The sequence below is a fragment of the Acanthisitta chloris genome, unplaced genomic scaffold, assembly GCF_000695815.1.
Source record: "Acanthisitta chloris isolate BGI_N310 unplaced genomic scaffold, ASM69581v1 scaffold18750, whole genome shotgun sequence".
NCBI lineage: Eukaryota > Metazoa > Chordata > Aves > Passeriformes > Acanthisittidae > Acanthisitta > Acanthisitta chloris.
The window spans coordinates 15,244-41,164 of record NW_008650129.1 but is presented as its reverse complement, the minus strand read 5'-3'; the positions used below and the strand labels follow the sequence as shown (position 1 = coordinate 41,164).

Below are 25,921 nucleotides of genomic sequence, written 5' to 3'. Positions count from 1 at the left end.
GAGACAAGATTCCAGTGAAATGCTTTTAGAAACTCATGAAAACAAAGGGACTTAAGTCAGATGAGCTCTTCTGTCTGCATCTTTGTGAGATTGCTCATACATAGCCTCCAGAGGGTACACAGGGGTTAAGATGGGAGAAGTGCTGTTTCTTCCCTAAGGGCACTTGCAGAAAAAAAGGAACTGTGAACTGGGTGTAAAACATAAATGACATAAGAGAAACAGGCTTATCACTTCTGAGTTGCTCAGAATCATCTGGTGTTCCTGGAAAAGGAGTAAAGCAGGATTGGTGCCATTTGTACTTCTTTGTTGTGGCATTCTTTGGAAATGTTTTGCTTTGCAGGAGTGAGAGGACCTCCTCAGCAGCACCTTGGTGCTCTAAGGGTAAGCTATTTGGCTTATTCGCTGTCATTTTTTGGTTCATTTTTGTTCTGTATTTTGTTATTTTGCCGAAGCACACCACTCTGTTCTCCCATCCTTTTTTGATTTTGTTTCCTGCCTGCTGCTGTGGTAAGCAGTGAGGCTTCTGGTCCAGGAAAGGAACTTGCTTTTTTTGGGATGGCTCCTTCCACTGCAAGGCTTAGTGTACAACCTTTGGCTGTGTGAGCAAAGAGAAACTTAGGCCTATGGGCTTTTGCCTGGGCCTTTAAGTCTGTGCTTCTGACATAGATTCCTGTTTTGTCCCTATTTGGACTCTGAGACAAAGTAAGTAGGAGCTTGTCAGGAGGCACCTCTTATCATTTCTGCAGCCACAAGATCAGCCACTTATTGGAGAAGGCAGATAAGAATTCGAACATAATTTTTTTCTATTGTGTGTCCTTCCAGAGACACGAGAGTGAAAATTCTAGTTTAATTCATTTCTAAAATTCTCTCTACAAAAACTATATATTTAGTTTTATATATCTATAAAAACCTAGACTTCTATATATTGTAGCCAAATATTATGAAAAATAATTCATAGGAGATTTGAAAAAAAAAGAATGAAATGAGAAATAAAATAGCTTTAGAGCAAGGGAAGTTCTGACTTATGGTCCTGGCTTACAACTGACCTGCTGTTTGACTGAAAAATTCTCTCAACCTCCAACTCCTTTTTCTTCATCTGTAAAATTTCAGTATTTGACTGGTCTGAGGTGAATGTTGATTAAGTTTTAGTCTCTGAAGTGCTTTAGAATTGCTGATTGAGACTTTTGACAATGAGTTGCAACTGTAGTCGTCTTACTAAGAAGACTGATGGAATAGTTTTGGTTTAGAAGGAAACTACTCAGCCTATTTCCTGAAATAACATTCTGGGAATATGCCACAGTCAAATAATTGATTGTTGTAAAAAATTAACTGTCTTATATTGTTAAAGACTTAGAAATAATTTTACTACCTCAGATAACAGGTGTGGAACTGCTTGGCAGCTTTCCGGAAATAATCTCTTACATTTGAAAAATGTCACAATCCACACTTAGTCATAGTCTTCATTAACTCTAGTCACTGTAGTTTAATTTAGCAGTTTATGGCTAATAGTCTGACTCTAGGTAGGAGTGCCTGTTTGTATTTTAGATGATGCATCTGTGAAATCTTCTATAGCTGTTTTCCTAAGCACTCATGTTTACAGTTTGTCACATCTAGCAGCCTGGCTGTTCCCTAAAGCGTGAAACTTCCTCCCCTTCCCTCCTCCCTCCCCATAGGATGTCTGTGTGTGTCTGTCCCTTGAAAAGTGTCCAAGTGCAAACATACTTCTTTTCCTTAAACTAAACTGATATTTGAGCTATCTGCAGGTGTATTTAGCTGGAAGTTGCACCTCAGTGGAAGGGATTATGTCGTATTTTCGTTTTGCTGATGGTGTGTTCTGGGAGAACAGATCCAAGATGAATATTGGTCAAAGGCTTAGGAGTACAATGCGTGACCATGTTTAGATCATGCAGTACTGTTAAACTTCCTGTTAAATTTCCAGGTTTTAATTTCATCCATTTGAAATTATCTTCATTCAGCTATTAAATACGTGAAGGTGCACTCAGCCCAATCAGCAGCTGAATGAAGGTTTAGTCTGCTCAGTACCTATTTCACTTTACAACTAAACTTGTTCCTTTGCTCCTTAGAGTGATGTGGGCAGGTCACTTCCCTGAGGGCTGGGAATCCTCTGGTGGAAAGAACTGGGGGCATCGTGAGTCAGGGCCTTTCCAGAGGGGAAGTGTGTGGGCTGATTGCAGATGATTCACTACAGGGTCAGAATTGTTTCAGATATCTCAGCCCTTTGCTTATTGAAGGAAGCTGCGTTGAAGGAGGGGTAGGAGGAAACAAAAGCAGTGGTGGTGGCATCCTCCTCAAGTATTGTTTAAAAGCTGCACAGCTCTAAGGTCACATACTAATAGGTCACATAAAATTCCCTAAACATTTTCAAGATGGAAATGTTTTATCAGACAGTAATTCAGCAACATTATGTACTCAGAAGCCTTTAATATGCCTAGAGTAGATTTTCATATGGACGAGTACCAAGTGGGATGCTTCTCAGTCTAGAATAAGCTAAAACTGTTAGTTTCCACCGGTGTGGAAAGAATTTATTTCCAGGGATGGTGTTGAGTGCTGTCCTCTTGAAGTAGCTGTGTGAAGTCAATTACCTTTACCTAAGCCTAGAGCAGTATCAGAAGATTATAATTGGACCAGAATATAATGTAGAACTAGAAACTGTAAACAACCATTTCCAAAATTGTATGATAGCATCCCCTCTTCTGAAAGGAAAAAGATATCCTGGTAAGAAGCTGGGATGATTCACTACAACTAGCATAATATTTTGGGTTTTGTCATGCAGCTTATGAAACTTGTCTAGAGTTACAACTGTTGTTTTTCAGTAAAATAAGCACATTAATTCCAAAGTGTGGCAAGTTGTTGTTTGTTGTTTTTCTTAAATGAGGAAGATTGTATTATTTGAAAGGCTTATTTTTTAATCAGAAAAATCTCTCTTTAAAATTGACTGTAATGGGTTCCTGCATTGCTTCAAACAGAATAATTTCTAGGACAACCTGGGTGATTGCCTTTGAACAGACTGATGAAAGCAGTGCTCTTCAGCAATGTTATATAGGGCTATGTGCTGAATATGTTTGCAATATAAATCACTTCATACAGGCATATATAGATATCAGAGCAATTTATCTATTATTTGCAAGAACAGTTCTCTTTTTATTTAGCACTATAATCAGTGAACTGACTAAGGTTTAGAAGGAGATAGGTTCTGGTGCTTGAAGTTGCTTTTACTGCAGTGTCTAATTTTTACGTCATTCACCTACTTTTATAAAAAGTTGTCATCTGAATACCTTCCATCCTTTGGAGTGAAATTTCAGGGTTTGATTTGTAAGTTAACATATTTTACATCTGGTAATTAGAACAGACATGATCTATGTTTTGTCCTTTTAGGTAAGAAATGCTCTCAGCAGGTCAGCACCTGCATGTGTAAACACTGCTAATGCCAACCTCGCTGTTTGTTTGACTTTTCCTCCCCCCCTCCCCAGGCATGTGGTCTCTGCCTTCAACTCTTAAGTTTATCTCGAGATGAACTTGGCGTGACAGTTACTTCACACCCACTGCCAGGTTAAAAATAAATCTTAATATGATTACAGTCACAAATGCATAGTTAGCAGTGAAGAGTTGATAATTAATAAAAAAAAAAGAAGGAAAAAAGCACAGAAGTTTAGCTCTAGTTTCGCAGGCTGGTTCTCATGATGTGAAAGCTTCATGTTATCTTTGTTCCCGGTGTTTCCTCTCTGCAGAGCTTCCTCAGTTTACTCAGTTGTGGAAGGGGACAGAGAGGGTGACCAAGCAGAGTTTTGTTTGGCTGTTTTAATGATAGAGCCTTTCATGGCATGATCTAAACCCTGATGAAGCTGATGCACTTTGGATCAAGCTAGTTGAAAACCCAAATCTGTATTTGGAAAACACCCTGCAGACTCTTTGAATGCTGTGTCTAGAAGTTAAATAAATGCTCTTAACTGCAGATGACATTCCTGTGTTATCTAGTGGTACTTAAACCTGGCTCCCTGCTCTCCTTTCATTGTTTGGTCAGGGGCGAGCCTGGGTTGTTGATTATAGTACAGACAAAACTGCTTTTCTTTTCATCAAGCAACTAGCCTTACAACCTTCAGACAAAATTCTTGTTTCATCCTATGGCAAAGTACATACACTATATTGTGTGTGCATGTGATTGGGAGGAGGGGGAAGACGATAGGGTAGGGAGAATATTATCATAATATGATGATGCATTTTGCATGAAGCTCTCCAGAATGCCTCGTTTGAGCTTTTGCCATTGTAATTCCATGTATCATTTCAGTGTTAAGCAATGCCCTAGGGTCAGGAAAACCCATAAGACGCAGCTGGTAGTTAACCTATGTGTCACTAGTCTGCACAGAGGATGTAAAACAGAACATTTCCATATGAATAAAGCCATCTGTTTTTTAACTCCCTTGCATTTAGTTCTCAGCCTTCCCTGTCACAGCCTGCGCCCTGTATCTCCTTTCAGTTTCTTGTCAGAACTGCCCAGTCACAGCCTTCATGACCCAGAAGGTCACAAAGCAAGAAAGTGTGTCTGGAGCTCACGCTGCCCAGAGCTGACGTAATGAGAGAGAGCAGGGGAAAGTTGAGGCTTAGGTTTGAGAGACCCTAAATAGTGCCAGATGCTGGACTGATGAGATGACTACTGAAACTTGTAGTAGTAGACCTGGGGAGGAGGAAAAGAGGGGATTAATTTTTTTATGTTTTCTTTCCCAACCTGAGGATTTTAAAGACAGGTGTGGACCCCATGCACATTTAAAATATCACTCGTCATTGTACTTAGAAACATGTTGTTGATCACCTTTTTCAGGATACCTATATATTGTGCATGTGCTATCAGGTTTCATGAACCGCAAACTCAGTAAGAGATATTATGGATTGATTCTCTTTTTTTCCCCACTATTGCCCAAATTCAAGTGAAACATGATAAATGCAGAATACCACCTAATTTGGATTTTCATTTTTTGTCAGTTTAAATGTGCTGTTTCTCAAGTGAAATGCTAAATTGATAACCTTTTTGAAAGTTTTGTTTGCATGTGAATAGGGGAAATATCTTGTGTTAATGGACACTGAATTTCAGTCCTGGCCATGCTGACTTGTATGGGGCCAAGATTTTAATTCTAAATAGTTTAATGAGGACCAATGAGCCTCAGCTCTGTCATGTTGGGAGCTGGTTATAACATAAAAATGCTATAAGATCCTTCAGGAGTAAGTGGGGTTTTCTTCTTCTCTGTAAAGGTTTTGAAGGTACCAGTGTTGGGTTTGATCATTGCTAGAGTTTGAAATCTCATTGTTCCCATATACTGTTACAGTATCTTTTTGTTAGATGCTAATTTTACTGTATATAGAAGAGTTGCTATGTATAGTAATTGTGTGACCCTACTTTTTGTCCAAGAGCAACATCTTCCAAAATGGCATTTGTAGATGACTTATGAACACTAGTCTGATTTTTATGATACCATAATCATATTACATGATACACAGTTTTGCTTTTTGACTTCCATATTTGCAAGAAGATGCTCAAGGCTGCCAACACCCCTGCAGATACAAACATTGTTCCCCCCACTTCGTTTCCTCATATGTAACACCAGCATGTTTCTTAAGGGCATGTTGTAACAATAATGAACAACTTCTGTATTATGCATACAGGAGCAAGAAAGTAAAGCTCCAGTGTCAAACCAAAGGGATTAAGGCAGTCCCAGGGGAGTAAATTGAAGCTGCAGAGAAACATAACCCAGATGGTACCTGCCTTGCCTTTGGTCATAGGGAGCAGTGCCTGGAGTGTCTGCGGTGAGGACTCCATTGTGTTCTCTGTGTTGGTGCTTTGAAGGCTGTGCACTCATGGCAAGGGGGGTCTCTGTCCTCTTTGTACTCCGGCAGGATTTCCGGGATGCTGTGGCACATGCCTCTAGGCAGCTTGGAAAGCCAGTGATTGAGGACAGAATACTGAATCAGATCCTCTACTACCTACCTCAGCTCTACGAACTCAATCGGGACCTCCTGAGGGAACTGGAAGAACGATTATCTCACTGGTGACTATCAATAAAGGGAGACCACTTCTTTGATGTTGCAGTTTATCTGGGGGGCTTATGTGACTCCATGCCATCATGGTTCGAGTCTTGTTTGTGTTTCACGTGCCTTCTTAAATGACAGAATTTACTCTGAAAGTATAGGAAATTATTTTTCATTTAGATGTACTTTTTGCTATTTAGAAAGCTCCAGAAGGCATGTCAAGACATTTTTGTAGCAATCACACATTTTACTTAAAATTTAATTTTAAAGTGAAAGTTCTGGTCCCTTCATGAGCATGATAAGTGGATTGATTTCATTAGAGGAAAAGGAGGCTGTCCTGAAGACTAGTTTGCATTTTAAAGGTAGTTTAGGTCTACTAATCTAACACATCGCTGATTGACAGCCACAATCCCATTGAAGTCCATCCTCAGTTACACTGGTGGGTGGATCTAAATCAGCTGTACAAAACCTACTGACAAAGGCACTGAAATGGGTAATGGCTTGCTGTTAAGTTTGAGGATGTGTTTCCTCAGAAATCCAGCTTATACTGAAGTGTTCAAACAGTTCAAGACCATTTTGAACAGACTGTGTAGTAAGTGGTTGTCATCCAACACTAGTGTGTTGATGTGTGCCTAATAAGGGTTTTCAGAGTAGTTACTAAGATGGGTGCCTATCTGCTGAACTGTAAGCTTTCTGTGCAGAACATAAGCTGGCACATCTCACTCTGAAAAAGATAGATGTTTTGCTCTAGGGTCAAGATGTATGCTCTTCTTAGTTCTAATTGTGCCTTTTTTGTTGTTGTTTCTAGGCTTGAACATCAAAGAATTGCTGATATATTTGTTAAAAAGGGTCCCTATTTAAAGATGTATTCTACTTACATCAAAGAATTTGATAAAAATGTTGCATTATTAGATGAACAGTGTAAGAAGAATGCAGGTTTTGCTTCAGTAGTCAAAGATTTTGAGGTACTGTATTTTTTGTGAGATACATCCTATTTTGTGACTGTGTAGCAGTTGTGATCCTCCATAAGGTTTTACAAACTAGCATCAATTTATTTGTGGTTTCGTGGTGGCTTTTTTTTCTGCAGTCTTGGCTTGAGACAGGAAGAAGACAAGAGGCCTTTTTAAGGACACACTGTTTCAGATTTACATTATTTTGAATGAAAACTCTAGATAATTAGCATTTTTAAAGCATGGATCTTTTAATTCTGTGTTGTCTTTAGAGGTGTGGATTAATTAAAACTTCTGCAGTGAGCACTCCTGTCTTCTCTGCCTTTCTGCCTGATGGACAGACAGTGATCACAAAGGAGCCTGCTGCCCTTGCCACCCTGTTTCCTTTATTTCTGGGTGGCTTCACCTCCCTTCCTCTTAAATCAAAACACCTGTTTTGAATCCACAGCATATGAATGCTTACTGATGTCTTTTAACACATAGGTAATTTTGCATGCAGTCTTCCACATGGAAATGCTTGCTCTGTGGTGTGGTGTTAAACAGCTGTGGCAGTCGCACTTCTGAAAGATAAAGCTTATCCAAGATAATCAGTATTTGTTTGCAGGCATACTTGCTTCTGCTGGAACTTTTGACTGCCACGGAATTGTAATTTGTTTTGGGTGTTTCTTTCAGATGAGCCCTCGCTGTGCTAGTCTGGCCCTCAAGCACTATCTGCTCAAGCCAGTTCAGAGGATTCCCCAATACAGGCTCCTGTTGACAGGTACAGTTTCTTCTGCAGCCTTAAGAAGCCAGTCTTCAGACATCCCAGGAAACCTGTTTTCAAGCAGTTGTACCCATCTGTAAAGCATATTTATCTGATTTAAGATATGTGAGGCCTTTTTAAAAACATGGCACGATATGCAAAGCTCATTTTTACACATGGCATGGGTTTAGAGGCTTTCTTTGTCAATGTTGGTTGCAGTAAGATGCACAAGTGAGGTGCTAATATTTCCAGCACTGTGATGTGTTCCGATTGTAGATTCAGCAGCGTGTGGAAAACATGAAACCTGTGGTGGTTTTGGTTTGTTTCTGTGGTAATAGAAGCCTGTAATGTCCTTAGAGGGTTGGAATGCTCCTGTTTTGCTTTGGGTTTTACTTCTTGGGGGAGCTTTTGAGTGTTTGGTTTTTTTAATGAAGGAAAAAGGTAGTATGGAAAATTGAAGATAGGAGGAGAATTTGAAAGATGTTTGTGCAACTCTGAACTTCTGTATATGTACCTTCTCTGTTTCTCCCCCACCTAGGTGTTTTGTCTGTAAAATTCATTCTCTTTTAAAGGCAAAACCCATGTTTTTAGTGTACATGTACCAGTAAGTGCTTAAAACTTGATACAGGGACATTATAGTTGGAGGAGTTGGATTGGGACTAGGAGATCTGGGTTCTATACCCTGCTCTGGCACTGACATGTTTGGGTGACCTTGAGCAAGTCATCTTCTTGGTGCAGTGCTTTTTTTTTTTTTGTCTGTAAAGGGAGGGCAGTGAGAGAGCCTCCTTTGTGAAGTATTTTGAGATGTTTGTTGTAAGAGGGGGATGGCTCCTGTAAGGATTTGGAAATACTTAAGGCATTGTTTTTGAAAGCCGCTGCTTCTTGATGAGCAATTTAAAAATAGCCTCTGTTTATGTAGTAACTGCAAAATAAAATGCTCTGTGACCTTTTTTTTTTTTTGGCTCTGTAGGAGTTTATTGGCATTTCCCCAACAAGTACTTAGACTAGGGATGCTGTGGGAGATACAGACTGAAGTGTTATACAGCAGTTACCAAGTTATTAACATTGACTGTTTTCATTTTAATCATCTCATTAAACTCACAGGTGTTGAAAAAAAGGGTGAAAACTCCTTATTAAATGAAATACTTTATGGGGGAAGATCTTAGTGACTCTTAATTGATGAAGTCAAACCATAAAACTGTATTTGGGGAGCTGCACTGTTTTAAAAAGGACACTGACTTAAGGCATGATATAGTCTTGTTAGACACTTCAAAATCAGCAGAGCTTTGGATAAGTTCAAAGGTTTTAATTAAAAAGGTTGAACAGAGGATCAGGATGGAGTAAATGCCATTGTTAATATACATAGCAAAGCGAGAGGTGTCAGGGATGAATGGCACTGAAACAAAATTCGTGTTGAAGGGAATTCCTCGTGATCACTAGCTGTCACTGTGGCTGGGGCAGGGGGTTGCTGTGGCTGTCCCCAGTCTGCAGACCTTACTGTGGCTGCCCAGCTTTAACAACACCTACAAATGCTATTGAAAGGAATGAGATTGCCATGCTGGTGGTGGATTTAGAAAAGTAATTTTCTCTTGTTCTGTGTGAACAATAAAACAGGTCAGACCAAGATTTTAATTATACTGGGACTGGAGAGTGTTATTTTGGATCCGTTTCATTTTCAGTCTGCTCAATCTATCATGCATTTCTATTGCCCTTGAGGTTCTCACTCTTCCATATCTCTGTGGATGACCCATATGCTCTGTTATCTTCCAATAGCTCTGTGTAATATTGAGCAATCCCTCTGTAAACTTGTGTTATGTGAACATCTGGAGGACATGCAAAACACTTGTATCTATTGTTGCAGTGGGTGAGATGGAGTGATGGAGCAGCTGCCCAGGCTAAAGAGAGGGGGGATCTGTAGAGGGAGGAGGGTGAGAGCAGAGGAGTGAAAATAATCCAGGAAACGAAGCTGTCAGGCCTGAGTCAGCAGGGATTTCTTCCTATTTAGATGTTCTGTGTCAGTGGGACAGCTTTGTACTGGTAACCTGCTGCTACTCAGTCACATCACAAGATTGTTGCTGTGCTTTGAAGTGGAGTCACTTTTGTGCTAACAAAAGCAGGAGCAGGTGGACTCATAAATCAGCCAAGGAGAGGAGCAGCTCAGCAGTGTTTCTGTTTAATTACACAGCTTCTCCAGTCCAGTAAGTAGACTTCCACTTCTCCACATACTGGCCCTGAGCTCTATGTAGCAAATATTAGATGGGTTTTAGGGGGTGGTTAATTAGAGGCCTCTGATTGCTGATAGAAATGAAGGAGAGGTAATTCTTTTCTCCCCAAAGCCTCTAATTTGAGTAGATGACTTGAGACTGTGCAATGTGAACAGGCTCTTCATTGTCGTAGGATAAGCCTCTCTCCTCTTTTTTGCCACAAGGTTGGCAGAGAAAGTTTCTTTTATTATCCTTAACTGGGATATGGTAAGGGGAGGCTGAAGGGCATGAAAAACAAGCCTTTGAGCATGCTGCAGCTTTGCAGGTTGGAAATAGAGTTGTCAGACTCAAGGCCAGTTGTGTGTTGGGAAACAATTGCTTTGAGTTTAATTTAATTAAATGAGACAACCCAAGATGGTAAAGTAGTTAATGAAGCAGAAGATAATTTTAAGCCAGAGAAGAAGTGACAGTCACTGCCCCCCAGCAAGAAGGGAGAGAGAATTGCTGGCTGCTGCCAGGTAGGAGCAGGACATAAGGATATTTTGTTCATCACAAAACCAGTTCTGATATGCTTTTCTGTTGATTTTTGTTGTGTTTTGAGGCATCCAGCAGAATTATGAATTTCTGAAGGCATGCTTAAGATCATTCTGGTCTGAACAACAAAAGCACGTTTCAGAGGGAATTTTTTTGCTTTTGCAAAGACAATAGATACCATTTCACTTTGATGTCTTCTGTGCTTATTTTCTCTAGGAAGATTTTTTCAAAATTTTTACTGTAACATTTTTCATGTCTGTGAGATCAGCTTGTCTGTATAGTTTATGCCAGAAGGCTGTCACAAGCACAGAATTTCCAGTGTGTATTCACAGAAGAGACTAAAAATATCTGTTCTGATGCTGCTCTGAAGCTGAGTTTAAGCTATGAACTGAGGTTTATTTATCAGATACACACAGAGAGTATTAAGCAGAAAATTACCTCTTTATCACTTTCAGGATTTTACAATTGTAAGTTTTATTGGCTGCTCCAGTCTGGTAATGCAAAAGCTTCCTTCCTTTTTAAATGCAGAATTTTAAATGAATGTAGTTACCTTAAAATCTCTGATTTTCCCTTCTATTCACTGATATAATTTAAAATGCTAGAATATACCCATCCAAAAAATGTTTTTAGGTGATGTCAAGTATTGTTGTTTGGGAAACATGTCATAAAGCATGACCATGCCAAGAAATAATTAGTTCCCATCTTGGGTCTCTGGTTTTAAGCTTCCACTGCAATTGCTTTGGATATTAAATTGGATCTCTCTTTGTACTAGGCACAGTGACTTAGAGTGCTAGCTGTACATTTGCAGATGAGTAACTCATACCCACCTTACCTCTTGTTCCCAGTCCATAGAAACGAGTGTGTGGTTGGCAGCTTTAAGAAGCTGATATTTCTGTATAGGCTATAGGTACTCATTCTTTATACTGGGAGACTCCCACTGGAGTGCTTTGTGCTGGACCCAATGAAGATCAAGTTGTAAAGTTTTAATTTGTTGGCTCTATGGTGGAGTCTCCTGAGTGCTCTGCATAGCTCCAACTTGAGAGAGCACCTGTTGGCAGGCAGGGCAGGAAGGGACAGCTGGTGTCGTATCTGTGACAGATTCCTTCAGGTTAAAACAGGTTAAAAACAGTGTGAGCTCTTCTCAGTTCCTCTCAAAGCATTTCTGGTAAATGTTCTTTTCTTACCAGCATAAACTAAAGAGAAGCAAATTAACGTTTTGGGGTGGGGTTGTTGTTTGTGGGTTTTTTGTTTGTTTGTTTTTTGTAATGGAATATATGTCCACCTAAATATTGCGTTGGAGTGTCTGGTAGCTAGTACAGCACAAGATCTTGAGGGACATGAAGGATGCAATATTGATGGAGTATAGCTGGAGACGTTTTGGTCCCATATCACACTTGTCTTAAAAGATCACACATTGACCAGGGCCTGCTAATGATCAGGCAGAACCCTGAGGAGAGCAGCAAGCTGTGGGTGTTCCCGTGGCCCAGCCAGCCAGACCTCCCAGCACTCCCTCCCCACCTCCCAGCTGGTTCCTCTTCCTTCACCCCAACCTGCTCTTCATGCCTCTCCCTTGGATCCTCCCTTAGGTCTCTGCCAAAAAATAAAATTTCAGTGCCAAATGTTTCTCTTCCTGTAGTTCTGTTTTTCTCAAAGCTTTCATTAACTGTGACAAGTTTTTTCACTCTTTGTAGCAATTCTACTGCAGAAGCATGTTTCATAATTCCCTTTTAATTTCGTGCATAAGGAAAAGATTACAGTACACTGAGCAGTCTCTGAGGGGCATGCATGTAGCAAGACATTTTATGCAGGGAGGAACAATTGGCTCCTGATCCTTTTGAATAAAAGAATGAATTTGGGTAGGGCAAGCATATGGGAGTTGAATTATTTCACTCCTGCATGAAACTTGTACAACTGCAAAGCTGAAATTGAATGCTTACTAGATTGCATATAATTAATTTTCAGTTGATCTGCCAGAATCCTAATACTTCATTTAAAATGTAATTATAAATCAGTATTTATTGCTTTTATCAATCTAACTTTGAATGTTTCTGTTTTGGTTTCTTTCAATTTTAAGCAGTTGAGAGTTGTAGCATATAGAGAATAATAGATGGTTGACTTTTTAATGAGGGTATATATTCATCTTTGACAGGATATTGCCCTTTTTGATGAACTAGACACTCGACCAGGGAATGGAAACTCGAGAAGGATGGGGTTTTTTCGTGTAGTCATGCATTTGGAGTTAGTTTTAGCGAAGTGAAATAGATTTTAAAGCTGCCAAAACTTCAGTGGATTGTGGGTGCCATCTCGTGGTTGAACCACACTGATAATTGAAAACCGAAAGTGCCTCTGCACATCGGGGGGGTAACACTTTTTATTACTGAAAAATATTAATCACAATCAGATCTTCTGTAATGGACACTTTTTTTATTAGCTCCTATAGACAAGTTAGGTGTTCAAGCAAATATCTATAGCCTTCAATTTTTTTTTTTTGCATCAGCTTAAGTGTAAATGCTTGCAAGTATGTACTTATTTTTCACATGCTTGTTTTGTTCTGGAATAATATATGCAACGTATCATTTGCCATTGAAGAAGGCCACTGTTTCAATAATTTTATCTTCACTGAGGAAATGAAATTATGTGTTTTTATTATGGAAATGCTAGTTTTCAGTTTGTTATTACTTTGATAGATTTAAAAGATTAAGTAGTAGATCTTTCTGGTATCTATCTGCCTGAAAAGCAGATTTCTGGGAAAAAGGTATGGTTTACTACTTTTTGGTGTTGTTTATTTATTTAACAAAACTCTCTGTATATTTCTTTCCTTTATACAGATTATTTAAAGAATCTTTTAGAAGAATCTGCAGACTATAGGGATACTCAAGGTAAATGTCTTTTTAAAGAAATATCAGTTTATATACCTATGATAATGTTTGCCAGTTTCAAATTCATGTGAAATGCTATGTCAGTAATTGAAATGTTTTCTATTTAGTTCTAAGTGTCTTAGCAGAGATTCTAAAAGACTGATAGCTTGTGTTTCAAAAAGGCTTGGAGCTGACAGTCATATCAGCTCACCCTTGAGTTGAAACCAAGAGATAGCCATGAAGCTCCACAGGCAGCTTAACCGGATATTTTGGGCACTGCTGTTGAAAGAGACAGTCCTCGCATCTGTAGACCTTTTGTGATAGGCAGCCTGGTCTACCAGCTGCTCTTTCCAGCTATGAGCCTTTCTGTCCTCCTCCTCCTCTCTCTTTGTGCCAGGACAAGGGTTCATGTGGCAGGAGTGAACAAGACCCAGGAGCTGTCCTGGCTTATATTTAACCTGAGAAGTTCTCCAGTTTGACTTTTCACAAATTGCACAAACACAAATGACTTACGCAAGTTTTTCCTGCATGTGGGGAGAAAGGAGATCAGAGGAAATCAGAAGGAATAGTTGGGGAAGAGGACAGGACCGTGGGATTAAGCTGGTTTAACTCTAGAGTATCAATGCAATGTATATTCAGGCTGTTTCCTTCTTCAGTGGTTGCCTCAGCAGTACAAAAACATCCTCCCAGTTGATGTTACCATTTCATTTGCATGAGACCCAGTCACTTTAGTACATTTGTGCAAGCTCCTTACCTTTAGGAGGGTTGTGCATATGCAGTTGATAGGACTTCAATAAACGAGTGCCTTCAATCCACTGAGCCAAGTTTGCTTTGTCTACTGATACAATACCATAAAATATATAAGAGAATAGCTTTCTTAGGACATGCAGACATAGTTGTTTAAGGATGTTGAAGATATAAGCCAAGAATATTTTAACTGATGGCTCTTTAAGAGATAGAAAATTTCAATTTGCACTTCTTAGAGGCATGAACAAACTAATGCTTGCACTGCACATTAAATAGTTGACCACTTGAAAAGTGAGCAACTTCAATATATATTTTATTATACATTTTCTTGTGGTTTCTTCAGCGTCTCTGTTTTCTGTAGTTGTACCTGCCACAGTGTTTTTCTCTCTCTTCATACATCAAAGATAAAAACCAAAGCTTAGTTGTAACATTGAGAGTGTTAATTTGACATGTTTAATAGCCTGTTTTAGAACCTGGGTGAGAAATGAAAGTGTAATCTTTACTCACAAGTCTAGTCTTTACTCACCAAGGTCTTTCATGCAATAATTAAGCTTAACTTAGTTCTGACTTTGCTTAGTTGCTTAATTCCATTGCAGAGGGTGGGAGTGAGGGGAGGAGTGGAGAGGGAAACTAGGTTTGGTTGTGGTTAGTATTCTTGGGAAAAAACCCACATAGCACAATTCTTCTTGATGACCTCCATTTGAATACATTACTTCAGCTAAGTGGTATAAGTGGAATGCTCTTCCCTGCCAAAAAGCACTTCGTTTATTGACTTTGACCCTAGAGCTTATTTTATGTTGTTGTTTAGATTAATTTCATCTTTGCTGTATAAGTAGCCCTGAGTTCCTGGAACTTTCCCTTCAATAACCAGCAAATTTTCTAATTTTCTCTAAAATTCTTCAATCTTTCTTCAAGTCAATGAGTCAAATTTTAAGTTTTTAATTGATATGAATACTGACAGATGAAGAAAAGTATGACAGAAAGAATCAGGTACTCATTGCTGTCTTTGTGAATTTAGCTAAATTTTCTTTCATTTTCTTCCACATGGATGGGAACTCAGGAGTGTTTTGCCTGAAGCAGCTCCAACATTTCCTAGCAGGAGACCACCAAGTATTTCTCAGCAGGCTCCATTGATACCATGACATCTATATCTAAACTTAAATTTTGATCAAATGCTTGACATGTGCTCTGTATTTTAATTGTTTGACACCTGTGCTTGCTTTGCCTTGGTTCACAAAAATCTTGCACAAAAGTTCTCCTTAGGTTGACTTAGAAGGAGCTTTCTGTTCGCACCCGTTTAGCTTCTTACATGGCTTCATGACCTTCTGAACCTTTCAGTTTAGAAAGCTGTATCTCTTATCATGCTTTCTTTAGGAATATGGCTCAACAATAAGGGAATCATGTGCATCCTACAGGACTAATGCTCTAATGATTATCAGGAAAAAACCCTAAGGCTCTAGTTTTACCTGGTTTGGTAGGTTCCTTTGTGGACTTTTAAGCAAATGTAGTTCCTTTATTTGAAGTGCCTGACTCTACTTCAATTACTCAGAAGGTGCTAAATGCTTTAGGTACTACATTTTATCAGAACAATTGTTCTAGCTTTCAATTAATTGTCTTTTGTTTTTCCAGTTAAGTAAGTTAGAGCTTTTTCAATAATATGCATGGGATATTGTATATAATAATATTGTATGGGATGGATCCTTGGACTGAACACTCACTGTGTTTACATAATCCTTTTATGTAACCACTTTCTGCACTTACACCTCAGCATATATTACAGTTGCTTGTTATTAAATACTAATACTTAATAAAATCTCTCATCTTTGGTAACTTTTTTTACCAAGACTTTTTGTTTTTTTCTTCTGGCATTAAAAGTTTGAAATCTAGAAATTTGAACTTTATACTGTTATCTTGACATGCAGCAAAACTAGAGGCAGAAAAAAGAGAGGACAAAGATTTGTATAGTTTTTCTAGGTAGTCTTCCATGACTGGCACTGGTGACAGTTGGGTAAAATGGAAAAAAATTAATCCCTGCATAGTCTCATTTTAAATGTTGTTAACTTTTCTGCTGTAAATAGAACAAGTAATTCTTTGTGTGAGAAACTGGAATTTAATTTTGCTTGTGGACTGTGTTGACTAGCTGTAAGAAATAATTGACACTGTTGGTTGAAGCAATAACTTGCTAGGGCCTGCTTATTAAACCACGATCCAAAGACTCTGGGGTTTATGGAAAGTGCTCCTGAATGCAGTGACTGTACAATCAGGTCTTTGAATCTCAGAGTGATGTGGAAAAGCAATATTGTATCTGTGCTTTAGATAATACCAATGCTAACAGGTGTGTATAACCAAAGCATCATTTCTTCATCCTTCAGATGCTCTAGCTGTTGTCATAGAAGTTGCAAACCACGCCAATGACATCATGAAGCAGGGAGTAAGTATTTTGACTTATGAAGCTGCTTGATTAAAGCTTTTTCTCTTTCTTTTTTTTTTCCCCTTTAAAAATGTCATGGATGCAAGGGTAAGTACTTACCTTCTGCTTTTTTCTCCCTGTAGGATAACTTTCAGAAGCTCATGCAGATCCAATACAGTTTAAATGGACACCATGAGATCGTACAGCCAGGAAGGGTAAGTCCTCCAGGTGGCATTCAGCAGGTTGCAGTAAAAGTGCAGCATAGATGATAGTGCAAGAAAAGTACTGAAGCTGGCATATATCAAGAAAACAAATGGTCCATCGCTTCATTATTTGGTTCTAATAGTCAAATGAATATTGCCTCCCCATACGTGTGGGTATTTTTAGACATTTATCTGAGGAAAACTTAGGATTTTTAAAATACAATTCCTTGGCAGATCTTGCAGGCAGTTTTTTGTCCTCAGGCTTAGCTTTGTATTTGTCATGGTTTCACGTACAGCATGGAAAACTGTAGTGCAGTCATTCACACTCACATTTAGAGAAACCCAAGGATGGACAGCTCTTCTCCAAAAGGGAACCTTGAATCCCAAACCTTCTGCAGCACTTCTAGTGTAGTGATAATAATTATGATCATAATAATAGTGATGAAAAAGCCAGCTCATTTGCATGGCTTGTGCCCTGAAAAACTAGGTTTTGATTTTCTTGTTTTAATTCACTAGGTCTTTCTGAAAGAGGGAACACTGATGAAGCTGTCCCGGAAGGTCATGCAGCCACGAATGTTTTTTCTGGTAAGATGCTGTGTATGTTGCTCTGTGCCTAACACCAGTGTACTTTTAAGTGGTTGAAACATTATACCTCAAACCTCAGTAAACAATAACTTTAGGTAGTGGAAGAAATGATCAATTGTTGCTGTTCTACTTGCTCAGTTCTTATTTAGAGAGATATTCTGTGGTATATGCACTAATTTTAATAGAAAACTATTTCTCACTAAAATGTATAATTTTGAACAAATCTTAAATTTGTGAGCTGTTGTGGGAAGACATTATCTCTGGTAGTGCAGAAACTAACACAGTTACTCCATCTCACTTAGCTGTACCAGATTTTAAAACATAGCACTCTGTCACTGCTATTGCACCTCTCCCTCTCTCCCTTGTGCCCTGTTCCCCTCTCCCTCCCTGGCCTGCCCCTCCTTCCCCTTCCAGGAGCCCATGTGCATCCTGAGTGGACCACTGGGATGGAAACTAAGTACTAGGTTCTCTTCCTGGCTCTGCTACTGCTTTGTTTTGAAACTTCTGTGCATCTCTGAAGTTTCTGTTTCCACTTGAACCTTTTGTTTCTCTCTTCTATTTGCACAGTAAAGTAATGGTTGTCATGTGTAATTTATGGCATTATTGGTCCACAGTCCTGGCTGCAATCTGTCTAGTAGCTACTGTAGAATGCATAAATATTTCTCTAGGCAGTCATGGAATATGTATGGGATCAGTTACAATAATACTCTCAAAAATCTGGTGCAACCTCAAGCTGAACTTCACAAATCAGACGTTGCTAATTTGAGAGTCTCTAGCTCGGATTTTCTTTGGGTTGTTTTTTTTTGGGACAGTGGGTAAGTTTGGTTTTGGGGAGAGGGGGTTGAGCTATAAATGATGCAGGCTAGTGCTTGTACCTTTAGGCACTTGAGCAGTGATTTTTTCCATTGAAAAAACTTGTGATGACTTAGGCTCCTGAAACATTTGGTTATTTTGCAAAGAACCTCATAGCAAAAACTTATGAGACTCTTCAGGTTTTGGTGTCTGTTTATGTGCAGTAAATACAATTTAGATCCATGTGTTGAATAGCACAGAAAATAAATACAAAATCTTAGTAACTGTTCAGTAAGCCTATGGAATGAATCCTAGTCTGGTAGAACAGGAAATAAACAGTAGATGCACTTGAAACTGGTAAAGTTCATGTGGTAGTTATGATTAAGTTTGTCTTTATAACCATAAATCTCAATTCTTCTATTTCTGAGTTTCTGGAATATTTTTATTTGTTGGAGTGGTTAATTCTAATATAATTTGAAAGCAGCTTGTTATATAATATAGCTGTGTATGTGAGAAACATTTTTGTCCTGACAGCCTGTTTTTTGACATCCGTGCACAGTTTACTCACGTGCCGAATGTATATTTACACAAGGAGGATATAAATAGATACCTATTGTTGTCTAAGTTCATACATGAAAATGTTTCTTGGATTCTAAGTGGAATAATAGGAAGTAGAGGATGCCCTTCTGGACGGTTGATCTCAGTGCTGCATGAGTTCTGTACTTCCAGTAAAATGCACCTGAAATTATCTGCCTCTAAACAGTCTTTAGTCATTAAAAAGCTTTGTTTCTGTGTTACAGTTCAATGATGCCCTGTTGTATACTACTCCAGTTCAGTCAGGGATGTATAAACTCAACAACATGCTGTCATTGGCTGGAATGAAGGTGAGTCACTTGTTAAAATAAGCCCTTCTCCAAATCTGTTTAAACTCAGGCCTTCAAATTTTCAAACCCCAGCTATGTTGGCAAGAGATATGAAATATGCTTGAGTTCCAGGGTAATCCTATAGGCTTAATGTTTCTTGCATAATATAGCCTGTGGGATTGCCATACTGGTTTCCCTAAAAACCTCTGTTGCCTCAGGATCACCTTGGCTGCATTTCATCCAGTACTGTCCTACTCTGAAATAGTCTGCCTGCTGATTTTTTTGTATTATATTTTGTCTAGACTGCCTCACTCTCGCCTTTTAACTACCTTTTATTGCCCACACCCAGAGATTAGGCATCTTTGCCTGATAAGCTCCTGGTGGATCAAATCTCTGCAATTGATAGAGATTTGCCAGCTGTGATGGAAGATAAGGCTTTTGTTTCTAAGCCCTTGTGAAAAGCTTCAAAGTTAAGTCCTGAACCCCTCTGGGTAGCGATAAGGGACATACACACTACACAATGACACAATCTCTGACATGACAGTTAGTGGAAACAACAGACTATTGCCTTGGGAATCATTATATCTGATCCTGTCAGAAAAAAGCATTGAGTCCAGCTGTGGTGCAGGAAGAGCTGCTAAACCTCTTATGCCAGCAGATGCCTTGTAGTGGCTCAGAACCACTCTTGATTTTTAAACCTCCTTATGCCTGAAACTTGGTAAGTAGCTCAGAAGATCAACGGGGTGATGCAGCCCTTGCCCACTCTTGTCCTGCAGCAGCAGCAGTGCCTTTTTTTGCCCAGCTGCAGGAGGCGTTTAGAGGGCAACATGCCATGGGCAAGTTGAAACACGTTGGAAGGTGTCTGACAGCTCTTGAGCTTCATTCCCCTGTATGTCTCCAGTGTTTGTATGGGGCCACAGTGAAATAAAAGGATGGGCTCCATGTAATGGTTGTGTAGTAACCTTCTGGACTGGTTTATGATCTCCTTGAGTATTTTCTCTCCAATGCACCCCTTCTGCAATAAAAATATAAGGGATTTTGCAGTAAGTAAGACTAAAGCAATAACAAAAGTGCCATTTCTATTTGAATGTCAAGTTTTCTCTCTTGGATGCAGGTTAAAAAGCCAACACAAGAAGCTTATCAGAATGAACTGAACATTGAAAGTGTAGAGAGATCCTTCATTCTTTCAGCAAGGTAAGTCTTACAAATGAATAATGATTTTAAACCTATGTTATTTCAAACAGGCCACACAAGCTTTTTATAGCTTGTTTTGCAATTAATGTAATTAAAAGTTACCCTTGGCTAGAGAACAGACAGAATCAGTTTATCAGAGTGAAAAAACCCTTTGCTTAGTTCCTCCTTTTCAGCTTACACCTTCAGACACTTCAAGTAAATTGAAGTATTATCCTCACACTGCCATTCCTTGAAAGAGTTTCAATTCAATTAATTTTAGGCTTTGCTGTTCAGTATTTTTTTGTTCTTCCAAAGTTACTGATGTGCCTTGTCACTGATTTAACAGGACAGGATAATAAATGTGGATATCATTATTGGTAACATATATATTGGAAGAAGTCATCCTGGTCTTTTAGCTAAAATAACAGTGCAATTGAAACAAGAAATGGATCTTGTGAACCTGGAATTATGGAAATGGCAGCAGTTACTGGAATGGTGCTTGTCTTTACCAGAACACCAGATTCTCTCAGCAAAAGGATATATGGCCACTCAACCAGAGCAGCTCTTGGTTGCTCTCACTGAGATGCCCTTAGCAAAGCCTGATTTTGTGGATGGGATTTTTTGCTGTGCTTCAGTTGAAGTTTTATATATTCTGACATCTGTGACAGTGCTGATACCAATCAAGAAAGACATGCGTTCTCTCTTGTTTAGCAAAGCTGAGCAAGGGCAGATGCTGCTTTTTGTGTGACCTTGTAAATACTGACATGAGAATGTCTGCACAAAGACAGCAGCATCTGTAGCTGTGGGATAGACCAAGGTTAACACTGTCAAAGTAGCCAAAGGAAGTAGCTCAATTGTCTGAGTAGTAGTTATTTATAACAACACACTTGAAATGAGTAAATTTGTATGGCTTCAACAAATGTAAATGCTTCTTATGGTTCTTCTGCACACTGAGGAAAAATAAAAAAATATGCATTTCACAGTTTAGGGTATGATTCTGTTCCAGTGTGACATGAGCAGGTCTGTGCTGCTTAGGTACCTTGGTGACTGGGTGTCACACAGAGACATGAAGACATTTATGGGATGGCAGTAGGCAATGTGTATTTCTGTTGCTGGGTGTCACACAGAGACATGAAGACATTTATGGGATGGCAGTAGGCAATGTGTATTTATCTCTGTTTAACTTGAGACAGCATTTCACTTGTAATTATGTTGTTTTTAAAAATTGCAAAAAAATCATTGGAACTTCTGAAAATATTATCGTCTTAAAATACAAGCTGCCTGTTTTCCACAAAACAAGACAGACTTGTCTTTTTGAGGAAATGATTAGGTGGTAGATTAAAAGCTACTCCTGTGAAATATGTGCTGGTCTATAGGGGAAACCTTCCATATATAACATTCTCATCAAATTCAGCAGAGTTTGTGACATGCTTTTGTTTTGACCTTGAAATTGCTGGAATTAACCTCATATTACCAGCTAAGGCTGCTCCAGTTTGCTTTCTCTTTTTTAAGTGTTGTTGATGTGGCATCTTTGGAGAGCATTCAGCTCTGTTATTTTTGTACTTGCTGGAAGCTGTGTATGTGCACAAGCCCCTAAGTTACACAACAGTGACAGAGAGAGGTTACATTTGCTTGGCATAAAGGACGTGCTGAGGGCCCTAGGTGTAAATGACAGTTTTCAGACTGTTTTCTGTCTGTAAGCAGAACTGGGCCTGTTGTGGTGTAGGAGGGAAACATGTGAAAAACTACCAGCAACAGGTGCTTGCATATATTTTTTTCCCAATTGATTATGTTGATCCTATTGCTAAATATCCTGACTGTGAAGAGACTCTGTGTCTTGTCAATACAGGCTAAGTGTTCCTTTGAATGATGCCTCATTCTAGCAGCTTCTTGGCTCCCATGTGGTAAAAATCTTAATTGCAAAACTGTCTTAAAGACACAGGAGACAAATTTCACTTCTGTGGGTTTTTTTTCCAAATAATAAGCATTACGTGGAGTGCACACCAAAGAAGAGATTCTGAAATGATCTTGGGAGTGGAGGCAGGGAAAGGAGCAATTAAGCTGGTGAAAAATTGCTAGTCCTAAGAAGTAGGTCACTTAATAACAGAAGTATAGATTAATGCCTAGGCAAGAGTCTTTGTCGCTTCAGGTTTAGTTTTACTGACTGCATTAGTATTCTGCTTTATCTAGTCTGTGTTGAGGTTTCAGTTTTCCTGGGATATCTGTAGGAATGTGAATTGTTTTATACGGTACAATGCACTATTGTACTAGAAATCTCTTCATCAGAGAAACAAGCGAGCGCATCTGCACGATGCAGCGCTGTACAGAAGTCTTTGGTCCTGAAAACAACAGCCGTGCCAGGCAGGCATGGTCTGAGGCCAGCAAAGAGCTACCCCAGGCAGACAGAGCTGCATTGCTTCCACTAATGTAAGGATAGCTCAGGCAAGACTAGCTCAGCTGGGGGAGGTCCCCTAAGGCTCTGATCCTGGAAACGAGAGGGATATAGCTCTGTGAGCCGCCCTAGGGTCACTCAGCTGCTGAGCAGCTCAGCGTGTGCCCCTAGCACACACATTTGTCAGTAGTAACAGTTGCTGTGGCTCTCTGCAGTCCATTTAAAGTTTTCTACTGTTATGCTAAATCTTAAATAAAGAAATAAAAATAATGTTTAAAACCCCTAAGAAACCCCTGCAATTTTAGTAAACAAAGTCAGTCTTGGAAGGATTCAGCATATACTGGACCTGCAGCAAGGGAAGTGCTCTGGCTCAGCAGGGTCTGGCAGTGGCAGCAGATGAAACACTGCCTATTTTGCTGCAGCAAACCATTACATCAGTTCAGTTGCCAGTGGCACCACCTTTGCTCTTGAGTTCTGAAGGATTGTAAGCAATCCTAAAGGCTGACACTGGCAAACCTACCCAAGCACAAGCTTCCTAGTGAAATATTAGAGTGTAAGCCTGTAGCTCATTGTGCAAGCCACCCCACATGATCAGGGGGTACTTAATCTCCAAAAACTGTGCCAACTTTAAGTATTTAATACAGTTATAGGTATCTAATTAAATGTAACCAGATTATGAAAAAGCTGAAGGAGTTGATTAGTTATGAATGTTACTTAGGTAATGCAGACCAGTTGCTCTTTCTGGAGAGGATGCAAAGGTAAATAAACTGAATAAAATGTTCCACTGTGTGAGTGGAACATGCATCTCAGAGTGTGAGATACTGGGACAGACAATAATACTTTGCTTTGCCTGCATCTTATTTCCTCTCCTTTTGTTCTGATTTTGTTGCTGTGTCTGCCAAATCTTTTTTTTTCTCTTGTGGCTCATAGGCTTCCGTGTGTTTACCTTACCAGACTTGTCCTCTCTGATTCTGTATACTATTCAGTTTCATCCAGTTCAAAACACCAGTTCAAAGTGTTTTCACTTTGAAGGTTCAAAGATGATAAAAGCTTCCAAATTCACCTTCAAACCACTGAACACCTCATTTGTATAAATCACTGCTTTCTTCTTCCCTAACTTTCTTTTCTATATATTTATGTATAATTTCTTGGCTTAAACAAATTAATTTATTTGATACCAATTAGGAAGTGGGGAAGCAAAAAAGTAATTGTTCAGCTGTGTGATGAACACAGTCAGTCAACTGATCCAGAGGAAGGGCAGGTCCATGGTTGGCTTTAATGTGGATTTGTTTCCCAGTCCAGGCCACTGCAAAACTGTGTGTGTTTGGGCACAAGGGTGAAACTCAGACTTAGTGGCTAAGAGAAAGTATAGTAGGCTGCTCTTTGCAGCAGGAGCAGCATGGATTTATGAAAGTGGTGGTGTGTCCATGGCCAGAGGAAGGGCTTTGGCACTGTACATAACCCAGTATAGCCACAGGCTCCTGCTGTGCTGGGCACTCCTTGTTCTCCCTGCTCCTCAAGCCATGCCACTGCAGCCTAATGCTTTCCTTGCACTTGATTAGTGATCCACCAGGTGTGGGATAAAGAGATAGAGTAAGCTCATCTGTTTATCTCTTTGAGTTAACTCATCCAATGGAGAAATTTTGAAGAAAAATAATTATTTGAAAGTAGCATGACCGGGTAGGTGCAAACAGGAACACAAGGCAGGGGAAGAGTCAGTGTGGGGTTTTTTTTGACAGAAGCTTGGGATTTCACAGGGTTGGGTATGACAAACTGCACTCTGAGACAAAAGGAAGTGGGGAGAAAAAAGGCTTGTTGAAATTTCAGGTTCCATTCAAGAGGGAAGGCCTGTGCCTTTGTTCTGGGAGCACCATTTATACCAGTATTACTCAGGGTATTCAAGGGTCCACGGAGAAGGGGGAGGCAATGACAGGGAAGCCTTGAAAACAATCACAGGGTATTTTGGAAGGAGGAAAGGGAGAGAATCCACATTATAAGAACAGACACAGAAATCCTTTTTAGTATTAATCAACACAAATAACTAGGAAGTAGAAACTGGAGGTGATCTGCAAAACTGAAATTGCAAGAGTTACGTCAATGTGTAATAAAGCTAATGGAATTCTAATCCACACTTGTGTCTTAGTTTTAAATGTTAACAATAATAAATCATTTTTGTGGTGGTTTTTTTTTTTATTCCAACAGTTCTGCTACAGAAAGAGATGAGTGGTTAGAAGCTATCTCCAAGTCAATTGAAGAATATACAAAAAAGAGAATCACATTTAATCCTAGCAAAAGTCTTGAAGAGGTATATCACACCACTGTTGTTGGTTCATTCCCTTTTTGAATACAAAGTTTCCTTACAGGTGTTTAGAGAAACAAGAAGCATTCCATGATGAATAATGAAACAGGGTGGTAAATGATAAGTGAACAGATGATAGAACAGAATGATATTTCATAATGCTACCTACTTCATGAATTTTAATTATTTTCTCCAAAAAGCCCAAACCAGCTCTCTCAGTTCTCTCTGTAGTCTTGCAAACAGGATGATGAAATGAAAAGATTTTCAAGTGTAGCAGCTATTGATATAAGTTGGCTGGTAAAGCTTGAAAGTCACACAGCCTTTGTGAACTAATTAAATTCAGTTCTGTCATCAGGCTTGCGTTGTAACAGTCACTGATGGAAGAGTAGATAACGTTTAAGACCATGATGATTTATCAGAGATTTTTCAGCATGATTAGTGTTATCTTATAATCACTGATAAATACTAACCTTATTTCTCATCACTGAATGTAATGATAATCTACCTGTGTTCTCTCAGGCAGATCCAGACAAACAGGAGGAAGACAGTCCACTGGGATCAAAGGCTCCGATCTGGATCCCTGATACTAGAGCCACTATGTGTATGATCTGTACAAGTGAATTCACGTTGACATGGAGAAGGCATCACTGCAGGGCCTGTGGGAAGGTTGGCTGATTCTGTGATTACCTTTTCTGTTAGTCATTCAGATTCCTTGTGTGACAAGTACAGGTGGAGCCTGATCACACCACAGCAGCTCTTTCAAGTGAACACTGTACAATGACACAATTGTGTGGATTAGAAATGTGTTAGGATTGGTGGTTTGGGGTTGGTTTTTTTTAAGCACGTGTTATGACAGACCAGTGTTCAACGTTCAACCTCTTGCACATGTTTTATTTTGCATTCTGGAGTGCTATTTATGGTTACTGTTGCAATGGCATAATACAAATGCATGTGAGCTGAAATGAAGAAAAATGTTCCTCACTGATTTCCGTAAGATAAATAACGATTTTTGGTTTGAAGTTAGTACCAAGCTTGCTTCATATTTTTCACTTATGAAAGGTATATCTAAGAAACCTTTATTTTTCTTGTTTTAATCAAGTGAGAGTACAGAATTAGAATTCAATGCACTT

The 25,921-nt window shown here is 39.2% G+C and overlaps 1 protein-coding gene across 1 annotated transcript in view; it reads left to right on the top strand.

Annotated features, from left to right (window-relative positions):
* FGD6 (FYVE, RhoGEF and PH domain containing 6) overlaps positions 1–25,921 on the top strand; it is a gene marked incomplete at its 5' end in the record, with an annotated part of 61,022 nt that overhangs the window by 25,802 nt on the left and 9,299 nt on the right. Inside the window, 11 exons of the mRNA XM_009083846.1 lie at positions 5,908–6,059; positions 6,848–7,004; positions 7,662–7,749; positions 13,298–13,348; positions 16,447–16,505; positions 16,628–16,699; positions 17,204–17,272; positions 18,865–18,948; positions 20,042–20,121; positions 24,695–24,797; positions 25,311–25,457. Of these exons, the coding sequence (XP_009082094.1) occupies positions 5,908–6,059; positions 6,848–7,004; positions 7,662–7,749; positions 13,298–13,348; positions 16,447–16,505; positions 16,628–16,699; positions 17,204–17,272; positions 18,865–18,948; positions 20,042–20,121; positions 24,695–24,797; positions 25,311–25,457 (1,062 nt within the window). The remainder of the gene's footprint in view (positions 1–5,907; positions 6,060–6,847; positions 7,005–7,661; positions 7,750–13,297; positions 13,349–16,446; positions 16,506–16,627; positions 16,700–17,203; positions 17,273–18,864; positions 18,949–20,041; positions 20,122–24,694; positions 24,798–25,310; positions 25,458–25,921) is intronic.